Source organism: Pipistrellus kuhlii, unplaced genomic scaffold (assembly GCF_014108245.1).
Source record: "Pipistrellus kuhlii isolate mPipKuh1 unplaced genomic scaffold, mPipKuh1.p scaffold_m20_p_2, whole genome shotgun sequence".
Lineage (NCBI taxonomy): Eukaryota > Metazoa > Chordata > Mammalia > Chiroptera > Vespertilionidae > Pipistrellus > Pipistrellus kuhlii.
This window is the reverse complement of record NW_023425515.1, coordinates 79924146-79943141: the sequence shown is the minus strand read 5'-3', so window position 1 is coordinate 79943141 and position 18996 is coordinate 79924146. Positions and strand designations below refer to the sequence as shown.

The 18996-nt window shown below is 36.7% G+C and overlaps 1 protein-coding gene across 3 annotated transcripts in view; it reads left to right on the top strand.

The window, feature by feature from the left end:
* The window catches only part of CADM2 (cell adhesion molecule 2), a 1125034-nt gene that overhangs the window by 994482 nt on the left and 111556 nt on the right, over window positions 1–18996 (top strand). For all 3 annotated transcript variants that reach the window (XM_036445003.2, XM_036445004.2, XM_045584061.1), the window contains one exon: window positions 6787–6877. In XM_036445003.2, coding sequence (XP_036300896.1) covers window positions 6787–6877 — 91 coding nt within the window. The remainder of the gene's footprint in view (window positions 1–6786; window positions 6878–18996) is intronic.

Here is an 18996-nt window from a genome sequence, read left to right as displayed (position 1 = left end):
TATTTCAAATTTGCAAACAAGAAAAGTAAGTGGGTATGTCTCAGATGGAGGAAATGAACAGTGTAGCACTGTGACTGAAACGGTTTCAGTTAACTCTCGCTAAATCAAAAGTGTTAGACCTTGGAATGTGGATAGAGTTTGTTTTAAAGATTGTTATTTCTGAGATGTATCATAATGGCCTCACTCGGAGTATTCAGCATTCCTTTCATTACCTCAGTAAACTAAGATCTGAGAAAAGACCAAACATCCGACATAATAAGAGGCTAATATGCAAATCGACCAAGTGGCTGAAAGAAGACTGGTCACTAGGACGTGCACTGACCACCAGGGGGCAAACACTCAATGCAGGAGCTGCCCATTGGTGGTCAGTGCGCTCCCACAAGGGGAGCACTGCTCAGCCAGAAGCAGGCTTCATGGTTGATGAGCACAGCAGTGGTGACAGGAGCCTCTACAGACTCTGCTGCAACACTAAGGTGTCAGCCGAACACGCCGAGGGCTCCCAGACTGTGAGAGAGTGCAGGCCTCACTGAGGGACACTCTCTCCCCTGAGTGCACGGTTTTCATGCTCTGGGCCTCTAGGCACATATAAATGTTCACAACTTTATTGTTCTCTAATAGTTCCCAATTTGTTGTAACAAGGAAGAGAATGATAGGTCATGAATAGAATAAATGTAAAATTTTCAGAGGTGGGCACTGTTGACTTGGGGGCAGACAAGGCTTTGCTGTGCAGGGCTGTCTTGTGCGCTGTAGAATGCTCAGCAGCACTCTGGCCTCAGCCCACTAAAGGCCAATGGTACGCCCTGCACCTCTCCCCACACTGTAACAAACAAAAATGCCACCAGACGCTGTCAAATACCTTTGAAAAGCAAAGTTGTCCATTAGATGATTTAATAGTAGCTTTATTGAAGATTTTTTCTTTCCTAAAATCACTGTTAAGGATATAGAAAATCCATTCTTATTGAATCCATATATTTACTTTGATTCAAATCGTGATCATTCAAATAGGACAGGAAGTATCCTTACTTTGTGTTAAATTTTGAATAAGAAAATAACAGTATGTGTCTATCATATCTTTTGAGAGCAATAATAGTTAAGAAAAAAGTGTGCTTTTATATTTCTAGAATTTTAAAGATGGAGTCTAAAGAATATTTTTTTTCCTACAAAAGTCTTACAGGAAACATTATGCTTTTAAACATGAATATTTTATTTGCTTACTATTAAGAACTAAAATATAATTTTGGGTAAATGAATATATACCTATTTTATGTGCTTGTGCTAAATGTATAACATTTTGTTCAGATCTGGAGACCCATAACCGAATATGGTAAGATCTTGAATCCTGAATGCTCAAAATGTGGTAGATAAAGCAGCCACGTTAAAATTAAATTCTTTCCCTATAAAAGATGAGGAGAAAAAATTAGTATTCAGTATTTGGATTTAAAAAATGTTCATTTAATAATCATGGAAAGTTGTTACCTAATGTTATCTAGTGCAGAAAATTTGTACTAGGAAGAAAGTCAGTAATAGCCATTTAATTAAATTAAATATGAGCTTAGATTAAAAGTCAATCTAAGGTTTGTGTTAGAAATGTTTAAGATTAATTTTACATACATCAGATGCCAATAAATTTTAATTAAATTTTTCTAATATTTCAGAATTAATGTACCATACCGATAATAAGATGTATACAAATTTGTGTGTTCATTTATTTAAGATTTAGTTACTAGGAACAAATTTTGTATAAAGGACTCTGCAGATCCAGAGGATATAGCAGGGTATTTTAAAAATTACACAAGGTGAAAAAGAGAACTTGTAGCAGAGGTATCTGACCAAATATTTGGGTAATGAATAATCCTTAGCAAGGCTAAACTAGTTATTTTGCTTGGAATCTTAAAATCAGATATAACCACACAAGCTGTCAACCAGAAAATTGATGTGATCAGAGTCATAGTTTGAGAAGACAAGTTTGTTTAGTTCTAGAAGTATGAGCGGTGAAAAATTGGTACAAGGGGACCTTTCACTATTATAGTAAAGTAGATCAAAGAAGTGGCTATGAAGCAACCAAAAAAGAAATGAGGCTTGAAAATTATTTAGGAGGTATGTCAACCAGATGTGATTAGTTGGTTGATTTAGAAAAGATAAGGAAACAAGAGGTATCTAGTGTATATAGCTGAATAGAGGTTGGTGGTGTCTTTGGGAATAGAGATTCCTGGAACAGAACTATATGGGGAGGGTTATGGGCTTTGAGTTCATTTTTGAGTTCAAATGTGCTGTGTCTGTCAGGCATCCAAACGGACATGTCAAATAGGTGCTCCATACACATAAGTGTAGTGTGTAGTACAGAACTGCTCTGGGATATAAACTTGGGAGTGAGTGGTGAGTAGATAGAAACTGAAACTAGAGAGAATTATGTGACAACAGATTGTTAACACCATTCTCAGTGATCTCAGTATCTAAAGGTGAATATAAGAAGACAACTACACAGAAGCTGAGAAAGAGCAACTAGAAATGTGAGTTGAATCAGAAATGTTGCGGATGGGTAAGGTTGTGGAATGTGAGATAAATCTAAAGATAATCCTTAATAAAAGAGTTTAATCAACATCTAAGTATAATCAACATTTTATTTCATACCAACATTCTGATGTAAAATAAAAGAGTACTCTATTATATTTCTTAATTTTGGTAACTTAGGGGTTATTTGGTGGCCTTCATAAACATTTCATAGAAATACATGTTAAGCATATTATCTGCTTTGGCATCTCCTTATAACTGAATCTTGTATTTTGAATCTAAAGGGAATGCTGATCCACACTTCAGAGTACTACTTGTTATACACATTCTCACCTCTGATGATAACTATTTAAATTATATAGAAGGGACAGAGCTAAGAGAAATCGAACCATATGCTGTTTTCCTCTATTCTGATAGCTACCTGCCACTATATATTTCACTTCACTGGAACAGACACTTCCCCGTGTTCCTTTGACACGCACCATTGCTTTGCACCAAGTCCACCAGGAGTGCCAGGGAGCTCCTCCCTCCAGGGCAATCCTCCACTGAACACTAATGGGAACTGGGAAATATTCCCTAAATACTCCCATGTCCTGCTCATCTTGGAAAAAAAGTGTGATGCATGCCCTACATTATTTCTCAGAGTTCCACAGCAAGACTGAACCCTAGGTGCCCCTGGTGTAATCTGCTCAATAACACACTTCTTTTTTTTTTTTTTTTTTTTTTTTTTTTTTTTTTTTTTTTTTTTTAATGTCCTTTCTCTTTTAGCTAGGATTCTCCAGAGAAACAGAACTAACCAGATAATCACACACACACACACACACACACATGGAATTGGCTCACACAATTATGCAGGCTGGCAAGTCTCCAGATCTTCAGGCCAAGAAGTCAGCAAGCAAGAGACCAAAAGGACAATTATTTAGTTTCATTCTGAATTCAAAAACCTGAGAACCAGAATTGATGTCTTTTCAGTCTGAAGGCCAGCAGGCTCAAGACCTATGACTTTTCAGGTCAAGCCTAAAGGCCCAAAAAAAGCCAGTGCTTTAACTTGCAGCCATCTGATAGGAGAGATAATTTCCTACTTGGGAGAGGATCAGCTTTCTTTTTGTTTTTTTCTTTTTTAATTCTATTCAAACATTAGATAAGACCCACCTGCATTTAGCTGTATTAAATCTACAATTTGAATATTAATATCCTCCAGATTAAGAAGTATGAATTGATTGTTAGAAAATAGTCACAAGTATGTAAAATATAGCATTGGGATGATAGTCAATTATATTGTGATAACAATGTATGGTGGTAGGTAGGCACTGGAAATATCAGGGGAACACTTTGTAAAGTACATGATTGTATAACCACTATGGTGTACACTTTAAACCAATACAAAACAATATTGAAAGTAAACTGAATAAAAAATAAAAAATAAGTATTAATCTTTCCCAAAAGCACTCTTACAGAAATACTTGTAGATATGTGTGGACAAATATCAGGGCTTCCCCTGATGCAGTCAAGTTGACACATAAAATTAACCATCATAGTCACCCCAATTAGCACAATTTTATTTTCTAAAATAATTTTCTAATCTTTTTTCTGCCATGTTTATTTCTAGAAATAAAGCTTTTTTTTTTACATTATCAAAAGAAAAATAAGTTTTATATATAAATGCATAGTCAAATTTCAAAATACCATACTACTCCTCAGTTTGCCCAGAATTATTCTGGCTCACAACTCTTACCTTACTTAATTGTTACTATGTTCCCTTTCCTTTAAAAATGTTCTACTTTGCACAATATTATATGAGCATTATAGTCAGCAACTATGATAAAAATTGAAAAATTAGTGAATTATATTTATTTTTTATTATTTTAGTCTACTAATCATATGTATTAAAAGGCTAATGTGCAAATCAACTAAATGGCAGGATGACTGGTCGCTGTGATGTGCACTGACCACCAGGAGGTAGATACCCAATGAAGAGAGCCTCTTGGGTCTCCATGGCAACGCTAAGGATGTCTGACTGCAGTTGGACATCCTCCGACAGCTCCCAGATTGTGAGAGGGTGCAGGCTGGATGAGGAAACCCTCCCCTGAGTGCACTGTTTTTGTGCCTCTAGTTAAAAATATGATGAGCATGTGTCATAGTCTTCAAACTATTTTGCTTCCTGGATGTGGGATCCCTTATCACATCCTGCATAGTTCAGGATTCCTGTTCAGAGTCTGATTTCTGGAGAAGGCGTCATACAAATGAAAAGAGACTGGAAAAAAAGTTAATTTGGGAAAAATGGGGGGCCAGGCGGGAGTCCACCTTTAGGGGGAGGACTACTGCTAGGCTCTGGCCTTACTATCCCTTTTATTGAGACTACTAGAGGCCTGGTGCACAAGATCCGTGCACTGAGGGTGGGTCTCTCAGCCCAGCCTATGCCCTCTTCCAATCCTGGGGATCTGGCCTAAGCCAGCAATCAGACATCCCTCTTGCAGTCTGGGACCCCTCACTCCTTACCACCCTCCTGGAGCGGAGGTGGGAGAGGCTTTTGCACCTTACTGCTCTTGCCAGTCATAAGTCAGGCTTCTGGCTCAGTGGCACTCCCCCTGTGAGAGTGCACTGACCATCATGGGACAGCTCCTGTGTTGAGTGCCCCCTGGTGGTCAGTGCCCATCATAGCAACCTGTCTGGTTGATTTGCATATTATGCTTTTATTATATAGGATGGGATACACCCATTACCCTTAAGCAGGTTTTGGATACACCCATAGCCCTTAGGCAGGTAATAAGCAGATTATCATATCAGCAAGGATTTACATGGGAAGTTGCCTCAGTTACCATTGTCTCAATTAGATAGGGAGTGGTTGGCTCTGACCTTTCAGAGCTTCAAGGTTGACCAGCCTTTTACATCTTTCTGTTAGTGAGAAAATGATCTGTTTCAGCACCTAGGTAATTTTACACTGCAGTTATTTACCATGATGTATATGGAATGCCTGTTTGTAACCTGGGTATTATCATTGATTACCTTAAATGTTTTTTCTTTTTTAAATGACTGAGGAAGAATGAGTTTCAAAAGTACAAATAATTTATAAGTGTACAGTCTTTCACAGGACCAGGCTTCATTGTTTTGTCTGTGTCAAATCTGATCATTTTCCTGAAATAAGATTTTAATCTAAAGTTTATACACTTGATTGATACTTATTTAATTAGCTTCAAAGTCATAGAATGTGTATAGCTACAGGGCAGTTCTTTTCTTCCATCACAACTAAGGAAATGATGAGAATAATTTTTTTTATTAAATTATTATCTGTGTACATATTTTACCATTGCCCCCCCCCCCATACAAACAGAGTTTTTGTCTATTGGTTGTATTTATATGCATGTGGAGGGGAGGGAGATCTGGGGGAGATAGATCAACCGGAGAATAATTTTTGACTATCAGGAATGCTCAGAGCCTATACTGTTTATTGTGGAGACAAGAGGAGAAGGCAATTCCATGTTGACTGTGGGAGACACAAGGCCAGGACTTAGCAACCTCACAGAAAGAAATGAAAGAGTTTCATGGTCTCCTTTCTTTAGCTTATTTTCCATTTCTTCCATGAACTATGTATCTTTGTGTTTATTAAACACAAAGTATTCTTGAATATTTTTTTCACTAGAGATGATTTTATTGCCTAATGGAAATAAATAATTTTATAATAATTATATTTTAGCAATAAAATGTTAACTTTTAGTAATAATCTTACTAACTCTGTCAAATGACTTGCTAACTGTACTTTAGACCAACCAACATGTACTGAATACTGGATTACTGCATTTTCAAAAAGATTCTGCATAATGCTGTGAGACAGTAGTTGATCTTGAGTTCATTTTGGTTTCCTTGTTATAACTCTGGTATTCCTGCAACAATGAATGGGCTGTTATTCAAATGCACATAAATGTGTTCAGTCCATAATAATGGTATTTCTACTCATCTATAAATAGTGGACAAAACAATTGGATGAAATGCTTGATATTCATCTGAACCAGTTTTTGCTATTTCACTTTTAAATTTAGATTTCAGAAATAATACAGCAGTGGTACTCATGAGATATTCAGATATTTTTGTTAGCTTTTCATGGACAGGATAATAGCTTCTTAAAATTACATATTTCATTTCACCCAATCTAAGAAATCCCTTTTTAAAAAAGACACCATTGTACTAGTAACAAAGTGCATGGACATGCAGCATGATGTACAATTTCTAAATGCATAGTTTTACATATTTAATGACCTTTTCATTTTTTTTTCCTAGATACACCATCAGTTAAGATTATACCATCCACTCCTTTTCCTCAAGAAGGACAGCCTTTGATTTTGACTTGTGAATCCAAAGGAAAACCATTGTAAGTGATTTAATGAGTAACAACGCTTTTCACTTTTTCTTCTATTCTGCTTTGATTGCAGACTTAAACTATAGAAACCTACTTTTGTCTTTTCTTGGTGGGCAAAGTGGTCTCTAGACCAGAACCCCTCACCACAATCACATCTTCATTAAGTGTCTGTGGTCTTTTTCTTTGTCATCTAGTGAAGTTTCTGGGAAGGTTTCCAGCTGTGATTTTTTTCACCCGGGGAAGATATTTCAACCTGAAAGAAATGTAGGCTTAATCAGTCACTGTTCACATCATCAGATTGATAACAATTGCATATTGCTAAGCTTAGTCCTCACATGAAAAATTTTGAAAATATTGAAGCATCATCAAAATAAGTTTTAAAGTTAGTTGAGGAAGCATTTTCTTAATAAGAGAAATCAACTCTCCATTTTTTATGTAGCAGTACACAACACATAATTTATGAATGTGATAATACTTGGAGGGAAGGTGAATGAAAGGGGTCATAAACTCAACATTTTCAATTGTAAACTATTTCATTATTAGAATACATGAATCCTAACATCCCTTCAACTCTAAAATTATACTTCTTAACATTCACGTTTTTAAATAGAAACTTTGGAAGTCTACTATTTCTACAAAAATAAAATCAGTATAGATTATCCAAATAAAAATTATTCAAAGATTATTTGAAATATATTTGATTATTTTAATATAGCAACACTCTATGTGTAGAGATAAGTATTGTAATTTATTTAATTTCTTAAAACTTTCAATTGAGTTAAATTTTGGTTAAAATCTTAAGAAGAGAGATTTAATTGTTCTTCGTTTACAACTATATGGGAAACCTTTTGTGCAAATCAAAATATTGATAATTACAAAATATTTTACTGTTTGTGCAAAGTAAAATAATTACAATTGTGTTTCTAAAAATATTTGTTATTTAAGTGTAAATTACATTGTAGTCATGAGAAAGTTTCCTAAGAGTTTTAAGGCAGAAGTTTGAAATGTCAACATTTTCAATTGTATGATATTGTACTTTTTAACACATTAAGCATATTCACACTTTCTTATTTTAATATTTATTGTTGATAGTATTACAGATGTTCCTTTCCTCTTTTTTCCCATTGACACTCTCCACCAGGCACCTGCCCCTCCAAGGCCTTCACCCCTTCATACTATAATATATATATATAATATGCATATCCTATATAATAAATGGGTAATATGCAAATTGACATAAGGGCAAAAGGAGCTGGGACAACCAGTTGCTATGATGTGTACTAACCACTGGAGGCAGACACTCATGCAGGAACTGCCCCTGGTGGTCAGTACACTTTCACAATGGGACTGGCACTCTGCCAGAATCCAGCGCATGGCTGGTCAGGGTACTGGTGGTGGCGAGAGCCTCTCCCACCTTCACAATAGTTCTAAGGATGTTCGGCTAATGGGCTCCTGGGCTGCCAGAGGGATGGCTGGCTGCCAGCTTAGGCCCAATTCCCTGGGGAGCAAGCCTATGCCAGGAGGTGGATATCCCCCAAGGGTTCCAGACTGCAAGAAGGCATAGGCCATACTGAGGAACTCTCCCTCCCAGGGCACATATTTTCATGCACCAGGCCTCTAGAATGCATATAAGTTTCCTGATTTCCACCCACTACCCACCCCACCTTCCTTATGAAATGCATCTGTCTTTACCATGGTTCTGTCTCTGGATCTATTTTATGCATTAGTTTTATTTGTTGATTAGATTCCACATATGTGTGAGATCATGTGATACTTATCTGGCTTATTTCACTTAGCATAATGCTCTCCGGTCCATCCATGCTGTTGCAAGTGGTAAAATTTCCTCCCTTTTTACCACTGTATAATATTCCATTGTGTAAATATATCACAGCTTTTTTATCCACTCATCTGCTGGTGGGCATTTGGGCTGTTTTTAAATCTTAGCTCTTGTAAATTGTGCTGCTATGAATGTAGGGATGTTTTGGGTTTCTTAAGCTATATTCCTAGAAGTGTGATCACTGGGTCAAATGGTACTACTATTTTTAATTTTTTGAAGAAACTTCATACTGTTTTCCACAGTGGCTAAACCAGTCTGCATTCTCAACAGCAGTGTACTAGGATATTCCTTTTTCTACACAACAAACACATATTGTTTGTTGATTTGTTTATGATAGCCATTCTGACTTTCCTTATTACAGCTTTGGTATTTTAAAACTGCTTTCATTCAATAATTATTTCCTAGAGATGTAAACATGCAGATTTAAAGAGCATATTGTGAATTAGTATATTAATTTGTTTTATATTATAAGAAACATTTAAGATGTTTTATATCCTAAAAAACACATTTTTCATAGTAGCTTTACTTTATATATATCCTGCATAATTTATTTTAGTAGTTCTTACCTTCCGACAAGATTAAATCCCTTATATAAAACATTGTTCTCCATCAATCAGTATACTATCAAATGTGACAATGCATTCTAGTATTAAAGTTTCAACAAAAGCTTTTGGCTTCAAGTTCAGTACTTTAAATAGGGAAAGAAGTATAGTAGACCCTAGTCAGTTTACACATGCTTAAATCCTAATCTATTTACTCCTGAACCAGTGTACCCAACACCAGAAACTTCCCTACTCTCCCTCCTGTCTTCATTCTTGTTCCTTTCATGTATTATATTCTGACTGTCTTCTCCTCTTCCCTCTCTTTTTTATGTGTTTGTTTTGTTTGTTTGTTTCCATTCTCCCTTACAACCTCAGAGGTCAGCTTATTGAGGTATGAAGGAACACGATTAGGATCCAGGTGAAGCAAGGAGTTATGATTTTTAACTTCTCTCTATAGTTCTGCCCCCAAATACATGTATTTACACTTGGAGCAAATATACAATTTATGCCACTAAAGTGGGATGAGGGTGGGAAATATAATATTTAAAATGCTTGGAAATAAATACATTCCTGCTCAAACATTATCCAATTACCTGTCAATGATCTATTCTTTGGCTCAATATTCAATCTGCACAGTAGAAACAGCATTTCATGTGAATAATGAGATTGTGAGGTCCATGTAATTAGATATGTTAAGTAGTTCATTTCCATCAGCTGAGCTGTGGTTGGATGGATGTGCATATTGAGGGTCTCTTTCAGCAACCTGGAAATAAGGTTGGCTGTGTAACACTCTTCTGCACTGCAAATGAATAAAAAGTAAAACCATCTCTTATTTATGTATTTATGTAAAGAATACAAAGATTCCAGAAATTTAGAAAATAGAAAATGTGTTCTTTCTTAGAAATATTCTGATTAATATTGCCTTGCCAATAGGTAAAATAAATAAGAAACTCTCCTTATTTTACAGAAGAGAAAACCAAGTCTCACCAAATGTAAACCAAATTTTCCTGATTCATCCAAATTTAAAATGGATGAGTTATGATTTAAGCTTAGTTCAATTTTTGTCCAAATATTCTTTTTGCTATTTTCTGCTACTTCCATTGCTTAGCCTAAATTGCCAGTTATGTTATCCAAAGAAACTTTTGAAAAACAAGGATGTACAATAATGTTCAGCACTGAAGTTCAACCCACAGAAGCTTGAAAGTGAAGAAGTAGGTGGTCTGAAGACACATTTACTCTTGCCATCCTCTTTTATCAGACTTTCTTTTGTATCCATCTCCTTTTTCAAAACGTGCCAAATTTCTACCAAACTGACTGTTTCTAGCAAGAGTTTACAGCCATGTTAAAAAAAAAAAAAATTCTTGCCGAAACTGGTTTGGCTCAGTGCTGAAAGGTCCCGGTTGGATTCCGGTTGAGAGCATGTACCTTGGTTGCGGGCACATCCCCAGTAGGAGGTGTGCAAGAGGCAGCTGATCGATGATTCTCTCTCATCGATGTTTTTAACTCTGTATCCCTCTCTCTTCCTCTCTGTGAAAAATCAATAAAATATATTTTAAAAAAGAAATGATTATTAAAAAAATAAATTTCTATTATAATTAGTATAGTATCTCCTGGCAATTAACTCATAAGCTCCACTCCACAAGGGCTAAAATCTTCATTCTGTTTTGTCTTTATCCTCATAGGTCCTAATGTTGTGTTTATAGGCTGTGTTACAGAAGTAAATTTGTATAAAGTCATTTTCTTATATTGTATTTGTTGTGCCCAAGTGTCATAAACCCCAAAAACTACCAGGGAACTGAATCCGATGCAATTGCAGAAAGCCTGTATTTATTTCGAACTAGTCCAAGCTTGGTCCCACTTACACCAGCCATGGTATGGCGGGAGAGAGAAACAATTAAACATATCAACGGGTTTTATAGGGGTGTGGTGCCACTACCTTGGCTGACCTGATTGGTTGAGTTAGGGCTAGGGTCCAGTTACACAAAATGGAGTTGGGAGCTGGCCCCGCCCTGCCCTGCTCCTCAGTATTCTCATTCACAGCTTCATTTTTACCCTTTGCTTCCCTGATAGTCTGCCAGGCCATTGATAGTAAAGGTATTGCTATCATTCCTTATTCCTTATGTTGCCTTTAGATAATTTAGGGGTGTCGAACTCAATCAGAGAAGGGGCCAAAATCTAAAATCCAGCCTAAATCGCTGAACAGTCATAAACTGTCATTGTGATGGAAACGCAGCGGAGTGCAGTGATGACAGCGCGGTGCGGGCCACATTGCAAGGCCTGGCGGGACGGATTTGGCCCGAGGGCCTTGTGTTTGACACATGTGAGATAACTGGTTTACTTATGTCCTTCCTGATATTCTTAAAATTCACACTTCTGCAGTTTCAAAGTAACTATCACTTCCAATAAATGTAGGCATTAACTCCTTTAAAAACAGAGTAATTTCTACTCTCTCTCTTTAGGTTATATTGTATCTCCAACAGTGCCAGATGAGGCAGATAGGACAAAAAACAAGGGGAAATTGAAAAGAAACCATTGGATTTTCCCAGAAGGAAATCTTAGTGATCATAAAGAAGACAGTCTCACTAAAGCAGAGAAATCAGAAGGCAAATTGAAATGGATTAATCAGTGAAATAGAAAGTGGTGGGACAGTAAAGATAATGGGAGGATCACCCACTTTATAAAGTGAATAAAAAAAATGTAAGAGATAAGGAAATGAATTTATGTCAAACAGAAGTTATAAAATAAAAAATAATATATAGACTGGTCATATTACAAGATACAGCCAAAAAAGCCTAAGAAGTGTGGGAGTAAAAATGAAAGATGTGATATCACAGTACCTAAAGGCCAAATTCCAGTTCCTTATTTTACTGCCTAATTTCCACTCCATTACCTTGGAGCTCTTACACCTGATTCTCCATTTTGTTATTGTGGAAACACTGAGAAGCAACACTGTGCTTCAGCTTCTGATTGGCTCCCAAATCACTTGATTTCTATTATCTTTCCACTTACCTAATCCATCTTTAATGAGCAGGTGAAAAAAAGAAATAGATAATGGATACATGATGCTTTATATCTCATAGCTGGCTTAAATAATATTTTTAATCCATGACCAAATATGTATTATTCCTTTCAAAATGTTTGACCAGTTTATGATTTCCTGAAGGGTGAGTTATTCATGGCTATTATCTTTTTGTATAAATCACAGATGATAGCGTGGCTCAACTTGTGCCGATACTCATGTTCTCAACCTGCTGCCTTGTATGCTAATATTGTTTTCTTTGTTCTAAATGTGAGGGCCCCAGTGACTATTTATAAACAATCATGCCTTATTTGCCTTCTTTGGACTGAAGCCTTTTGCTGTTTCCCCATTGAACAGCTGCATAACTTGGGCCAGGACCAAATTGTTCCACTCAACATTACTATAAAAGCATTCTATTCTTTCCTTAAAAGAGAGATTACTGTACTTGTCTGTCTATTGTTTTAATTCTAGTTTAAAGTGAGGACCAAGCTAATGCCAACCACTCTTCTTTCAAGTCCCCAGAGTTTTTGCAACCTCCTTATTTCATTGGCTGAATTCCCAGACAGCTTTCAGGCAGCAGTATTCTCCATTTACAGAAGTAGAGAGAGAGACGGAGGGAAAGCTGCTCAATTTCATTAAAGTCATGACCTTAAAGGGTGTGGAGTTGCACCTCATATGCTATAAACAAAGAATTGTCACTCATTTTAATCCGATGTTTAATACTTTTTAAATATACATCAGCAAAGCAATGGAACATTTTCAGTTCAATGTGTATTTGGTATTTATTCTATAAAATAAAATGATTATAGGTATTGATAAATTTTTCTGTGTATCCAGCAGTATGTTTATGTTTTACCTTCTGGTAGCCACAATTTTTCTTGTGTTCCTGTCATTAATTTATTATATATAAATCATAGGCCCCCATTCTGCATAAAACGAGATTTTAATCCTTAGGAAGACAGATCACATATTGCGTAACTAGTGAAGTGTGTAAGCACAGCTACCACACCATTTTTAAAATGATAAAGAATTGAAAAGGAAATCTAAGAACATATTGATTAACATAATAGAGATTAAAAAATGAGATTCAAATTAAAGCAAAATGGATTTATATCAAGTCAGTTTTCTGGTATATAGTTGTTGTTTTTTTGCCAATTTTGTTATTTACTAACTGTTATACAACCTAATCACAGTTAGAAGAAACTACAAAACAAAAACACATTGAGAGTTAAAAAAGTCAAGTTATTGCCCAGACTGTGTGGTTCAGTGGTTGAGAATCAACCTATGACCAGGAAGTTAAGGTTTGATTCTGTCAGATTGCATGTCCAATCCCCAGAAGGGGTCATGTAGAAAATCATGGTTCTCTTCTATCATTGATGCTTCTCTCTCTCGCCCCCTCCCTTACTCTCTGTAACCCTCTCCCTTCCTCAAAGCACCAGCCTCCAGCCCAGAGTTTCTAGTTGGTAGTTCTGTGGTGGGGTTTGGATCTCTGAAAAGCAAACAAACAAAAAGCAAGTTATCATAATAATAAAATGTTTTAGGCCGAAACAAGATAAAATATGAATTTTGGGGAAAATTGCTCTAAAATAATAGTAACTGTATATTAGTTGACCTAATGAATGACAGGTATTAATTTTATGATATGTGTTTTTCTCCTGCCATCTAGGCTATTGAAAACCATCTAATTAATCATCAGGTTGTTGTTTATTTTTAGATATAATGCCTAAGCCATCATGTTCTTGGACGTAGTTGTATGGTGAAGTAGAAAGATAAATACAAAACTAGATTTGAATACAAATATATTTAGCCTGAGTGGTCTTGAACGAATCACTGAACTATGTCAAATACCTTTTTAATTAATATCTGATTTTTAGAGTAGTTTTAGGTACAGTGAAATTGAGTGGAAAGTACAGAGTTCCCAAGTACATACCCCTGTCCCCACACATGCACAGCCTTCCCCACTATTCACATGCCACAAACTAGTGGTATACTTATGGCTATTTTTTGTTGAAGTTAAATAGAAATTGTGAAATGCAAGAAGAGGGGAAGAGGCATGAACCCTGTAAAATAAAATAGAGCTATAAATGAGAAACTATACAATCCCAAGGCATGGAATGGCACTTTCATAATGTTAAGACAGAGCATTTTTTAGAAAACTTGGAAAGGTAGAGAACGAGTTTGGATTCAACAAAGGTGGAAAAAGCTGCACTCGAGCAGTTCTGCTGGGATGATGGAAAACTCTGTTAGTGAATTTTGACAGAAAACTAAGGCAGGAGATATGGAAAGCCGTAGCCAGAACTAAGTGAATAGCATGGCTCATGAATGTGTGAGTGACCACAATCTGTGATGTTGACCATCTTCTGTTGACATAGATTTCCAAGTTCACTCATGGGCATTGTCTTATTTAAACCACATGCTATCCTGTTGTGAAATGTTTACAAAGACTCATAATTATTTCCATTTTGTAGAGGATAATAATAAGTCTTGTGATGATTACATGACTTTTGTCAATCATAGAGCTCATTAGGATTATATTATTTTAAAAAAATTAATAGCACTGATGGCTATGTTTTATTGTTTACAATATTTTCAGTTTTTAATAATACTGATTTTTCCCAGTAACCTTGGTAATGTTGACAAAAATGAGATAGTTTTCATAAACTACTAAAAAAGCTCACTTATCAAATAGTTATAAAATATTACCAGTTATGTAAGTTTAAACCTGTGATAGTATATCTAAATATTATATAAAGTGTTTCTAAGTATATCTAAATAGTTTCTACTTGGAATTATGATAATATGTAAATAATTATGTTGTTATTATATATGTTTTTTAAAAGCCAGTTATGTTATAACCTTAATTTTATATATCTTTAAAAAGATTAAGATCGCAGGTTACAAGTACAAAGCAATATTAATGGAAACACAATGCCAACATAGCAAATACAATGAAAAGTCTTATAGGGTAAATAGAATAAACAGAAAGTTAAAAGTAAACATTCCTCAAAAGTATGTCTTTTTTGTTCACCATTATGCTAATAGTAGAGGCCGACTGGTGTTGTCCCTCAGCCCAGCCTGCACCCTGGCCAATCTGGGATCCTCCAGGTATATCCAACTGCCTGTTTAGGACCGATCCTCTCACTCCTAAATGGACAGTTGGACATCTCTGTCACAATACAGGACTGCTGGCTCCAAACTGCTCAACTGCCTGCCTGCCTACCTGCCTAATTGCCCCTAACCACTCTGCCTGCCAGCCTGATTGATGCCTAACTGATCCTCTGCTGGCCCGATTGCCCCTAACTGCCCTCACCCCTAACTTCTCTCCCTTGCCAACCTGGTTTCCCCCAACTTCCCTCTCCTGCAGGCCTGGGTCTCCCCTAACTGATCTCCCCTGCAGGCCATCTTTTGTTGGCCATCTTGTGTCCACATGGGAGTGACCATCTTTTACTACATTGGGGCAGCCATCTTGTGTGTTGGAGAGATGGTCAATTTGCATATTACCTCTTTATTATATAGGATGTCATCAAAGCAATTGACTGGATAAACATAAGGCTCTGCTTTATTATAGAAATACTTTTGAAATGACAGTTCTTAGATAATGAAGGTTACAGGGTATTTAGAATGTTTTTATTTCTTTGAGTACTGATATCTAGAGAAATGCAAAAGTATCTCAATTAATTTATTAAAAGTTAAAGGCAGCCGAGACCGGTTTGGCTCAATGGATAGAGCGTCGGCTTGGGGACTGAAGGGCCCCGGGTTCGATTCCGGTCAAGGGCATATACCTTGGTTGCGGGCATATCCCCAGTAGGGGGTGTGCAAGAGGCAGCTGATCGATGACTCTCTCTCATCGATGTTTCTAACTCTCTATCTCTCTCCCTTCCTCTCTGTACAAAATCAATAAAATATATTTAAAAAAAAAAAGTTAAAGGCAAAATAGCTCATATTTTTCCAAAAATTTTTAAAAGGAAATTAACTATAAATTATATATATATATACCCATGTGCTGTCCTTCTCCTGTGTGGTTCTTTTTTGAGACCCATATGGCCTTTTGCTTCCATCTCATGGTTTCAAAATTTAATTACACATCAACTCTCTGGAAATACAAATGCTTATCTTGGAAATGAGACCGAATATATTTGGTTTGGTTTTGGAAACAAGATGCTGACTCTGGGTAATCTCCACTGCCGTTATTTAAGCTGGGCATCTGTGGTGTGTTGGCTACTCAATCATTTTCAATTAAGCATTCCTATGTCTGGTGAAAGTCTCATAAGTTGTGCAGAACCCCAATTATAGATGCATAGAGAAAATATATTACTTGAACATTTCCAGTTAAGCAGTTTACTTGCAACAAAAAGCCCATTATTTTGAGGGATTATGTAAATCTTCAGTAGGAAATTTTCACACAAAAAAGTCTCAGTACAGTTAAGACACCATTGTGGAATGATGCTGTCATATGTATTGATTAGATTTTCAAGCTGCACTCTGGGCTCATGGGTTCAAAACTATGTATTTTTCATATATGTTAATTATAAGATTACATCCAAGCATTTTACTTTTTATCTATAGATCTATAAACGTTGCATGTGTTTTTATATAAAAACCAAGTCATTAAAATGGTAATTGTAGGAAAATTACAGAAACAAAAAATCACTCATCATTTAAAAAATATGAAATATTATGCTACACCCTTGATTAAAGAAATTCTTAACCCATTGCTCAAAATGCAATTTTTTTTCATATTACATAATGTTACAGCAAATATCAGTCTGGTCAAGTTATTAAGAAGTAGATTGCACTGTGCCTGGGTTAAATATTTTGATTTTCACTTTTGTAAAATATATGCAGAAAAAAGTAAGGCAATAAAATTAATTTAGATTCACTCTAGACATTTGGTATTACTTCAGTTAAAATTAAAATTGAGAAATTCTTTTGCTAAGAGAGCCATTTATTAAACTTAGAAATCTAAAGAGGATTTTCTGCATTGCACACATGTTTTTAAAATGCATGGTGCATATTGATTCACTTTTTCAGATATTTCCACAATCATATAGAAGTTCCTAAACTTCAATGTGTGAACAATAAACATTTAAACAGAAACCCAAATTGTAGGAAATGTGAACATTTACAAATGTCTCCAATTAGAATAGAAAGAATCTGTCAGTGATTGATGATGGCCTTAAAGCCCAACTCTTGCAGATTCAGAGTACTAAAAATATCTGAGCTGCTTCAAGGAAAGGACGAAGGCAGACAGACAAAATTTTAAAAAGCTGAAGAAGAAAGCAGCAACTAATTTGACTTGTCATCAGCAATTGTTCCTGAAATGGTGAGCTGTAATAAACTTAAGCAGTATCACTCAAAACTACAACTAGCAGGACGAACATAGTGAGTGATTAAAAATATGATAGCTTGTCAGTGTAAGGACTGAAAGACCCTGAGGCCATAGGAGTTTTCACTGTAGGTCACAAATGCAATGCTTTCAAATTTCTGGTTGTAACTTATTAATGAATTATAAGTTCATTAAAAAAAAATCTTAGATAATAAAGAGGAAATGTGCAAATTGACCACCACTCCATCACAAAGATGGCAAGATGGCTGCACTCACAGCTGACGACAGGTTCCCATAAGGAGCCTTAATGAGCAATCAGCAGGGACCTGAGGCTATGGCCTCCCCAGCCCTCATGGGGCTTGACGGGGAACCTCAACTTGTGCCTCCCATCTTGGTGCTGGGCTAGGGGACCTCAGGCTGCTCTCTCCGCCCCATGGCCAGTCCAGGGGACCTCAGGCCGCAACCCCCACCAGGTGGGGCTTGACAGGGGACCTGAGGCTATGCCCCCTGCCTGGCTGAACTTGACAGGGTACCACGGGCCGTGCCCCCCACCCAGCAGGGATTGATGGAGTACCTCACTCAAGGTACACCCCCAGTGCTGGGTCTGGGGAACTCAGGCCACGCCCCACCCAGCAGGGCTTGACGGTGCACCTGAGGCTACACCCCTCTCTTGGTGGGGTTTGACAGGGGACATCAAGGCACTCCTCCCACTCAGGTCTGGGCCAGGGGACCTGAGGCTATGGCCCCTGCCTAGCAGGGCTTGACAAGGGTGGAACTGACCGGGTCTGGATCTAGCCCAATGTGGGGGGCCTGACTGGTCTGGGTCTCATGCGATTTTCACATGCATGTGGGTAGGGGTGGGGACTTGACTCTGGGTCCCATGGTGTGCCCCAGACTCTGACAGGAGGTCAGTCTTCACATACATTTTACTAATGTTCTTTCATCTCTGACACTTCTATTATAAAGAAAGGGCAAATAGCAATATTAAATTATTGCTATTAATCCCCTTTTAATGTGCACGAATTTTGTGCACCGGGTCACTAGTAGAAAATAATAGAATAGGACAGGAAAATACAGTGAAGAAATTAAAGGGGAAAAGAAGAAAATGCCACAGTATATTAGAAAGAACAAACTTTTACTTCCTGTTAGAGTTTATGTACTGTATGATGTTGTGAAATATGTTTTTTAGTATACGTCACACCTCAAAAGAATTGAAAATCATTGCATTAACACCACTTGTGGTGCAGTTAGACTTGAAGACATTCAGGGAAAGAGCATGTTAGGTCCTAGTTACTTCAGTTTCTCTAAGGCCATCACTATACCAAAATGTATGTTCAAACTGAAGAGATCTTAGCACCAAAAATGCAGTCAAACACTACTAAATATGTTCAGTTTAATAATGCAGAA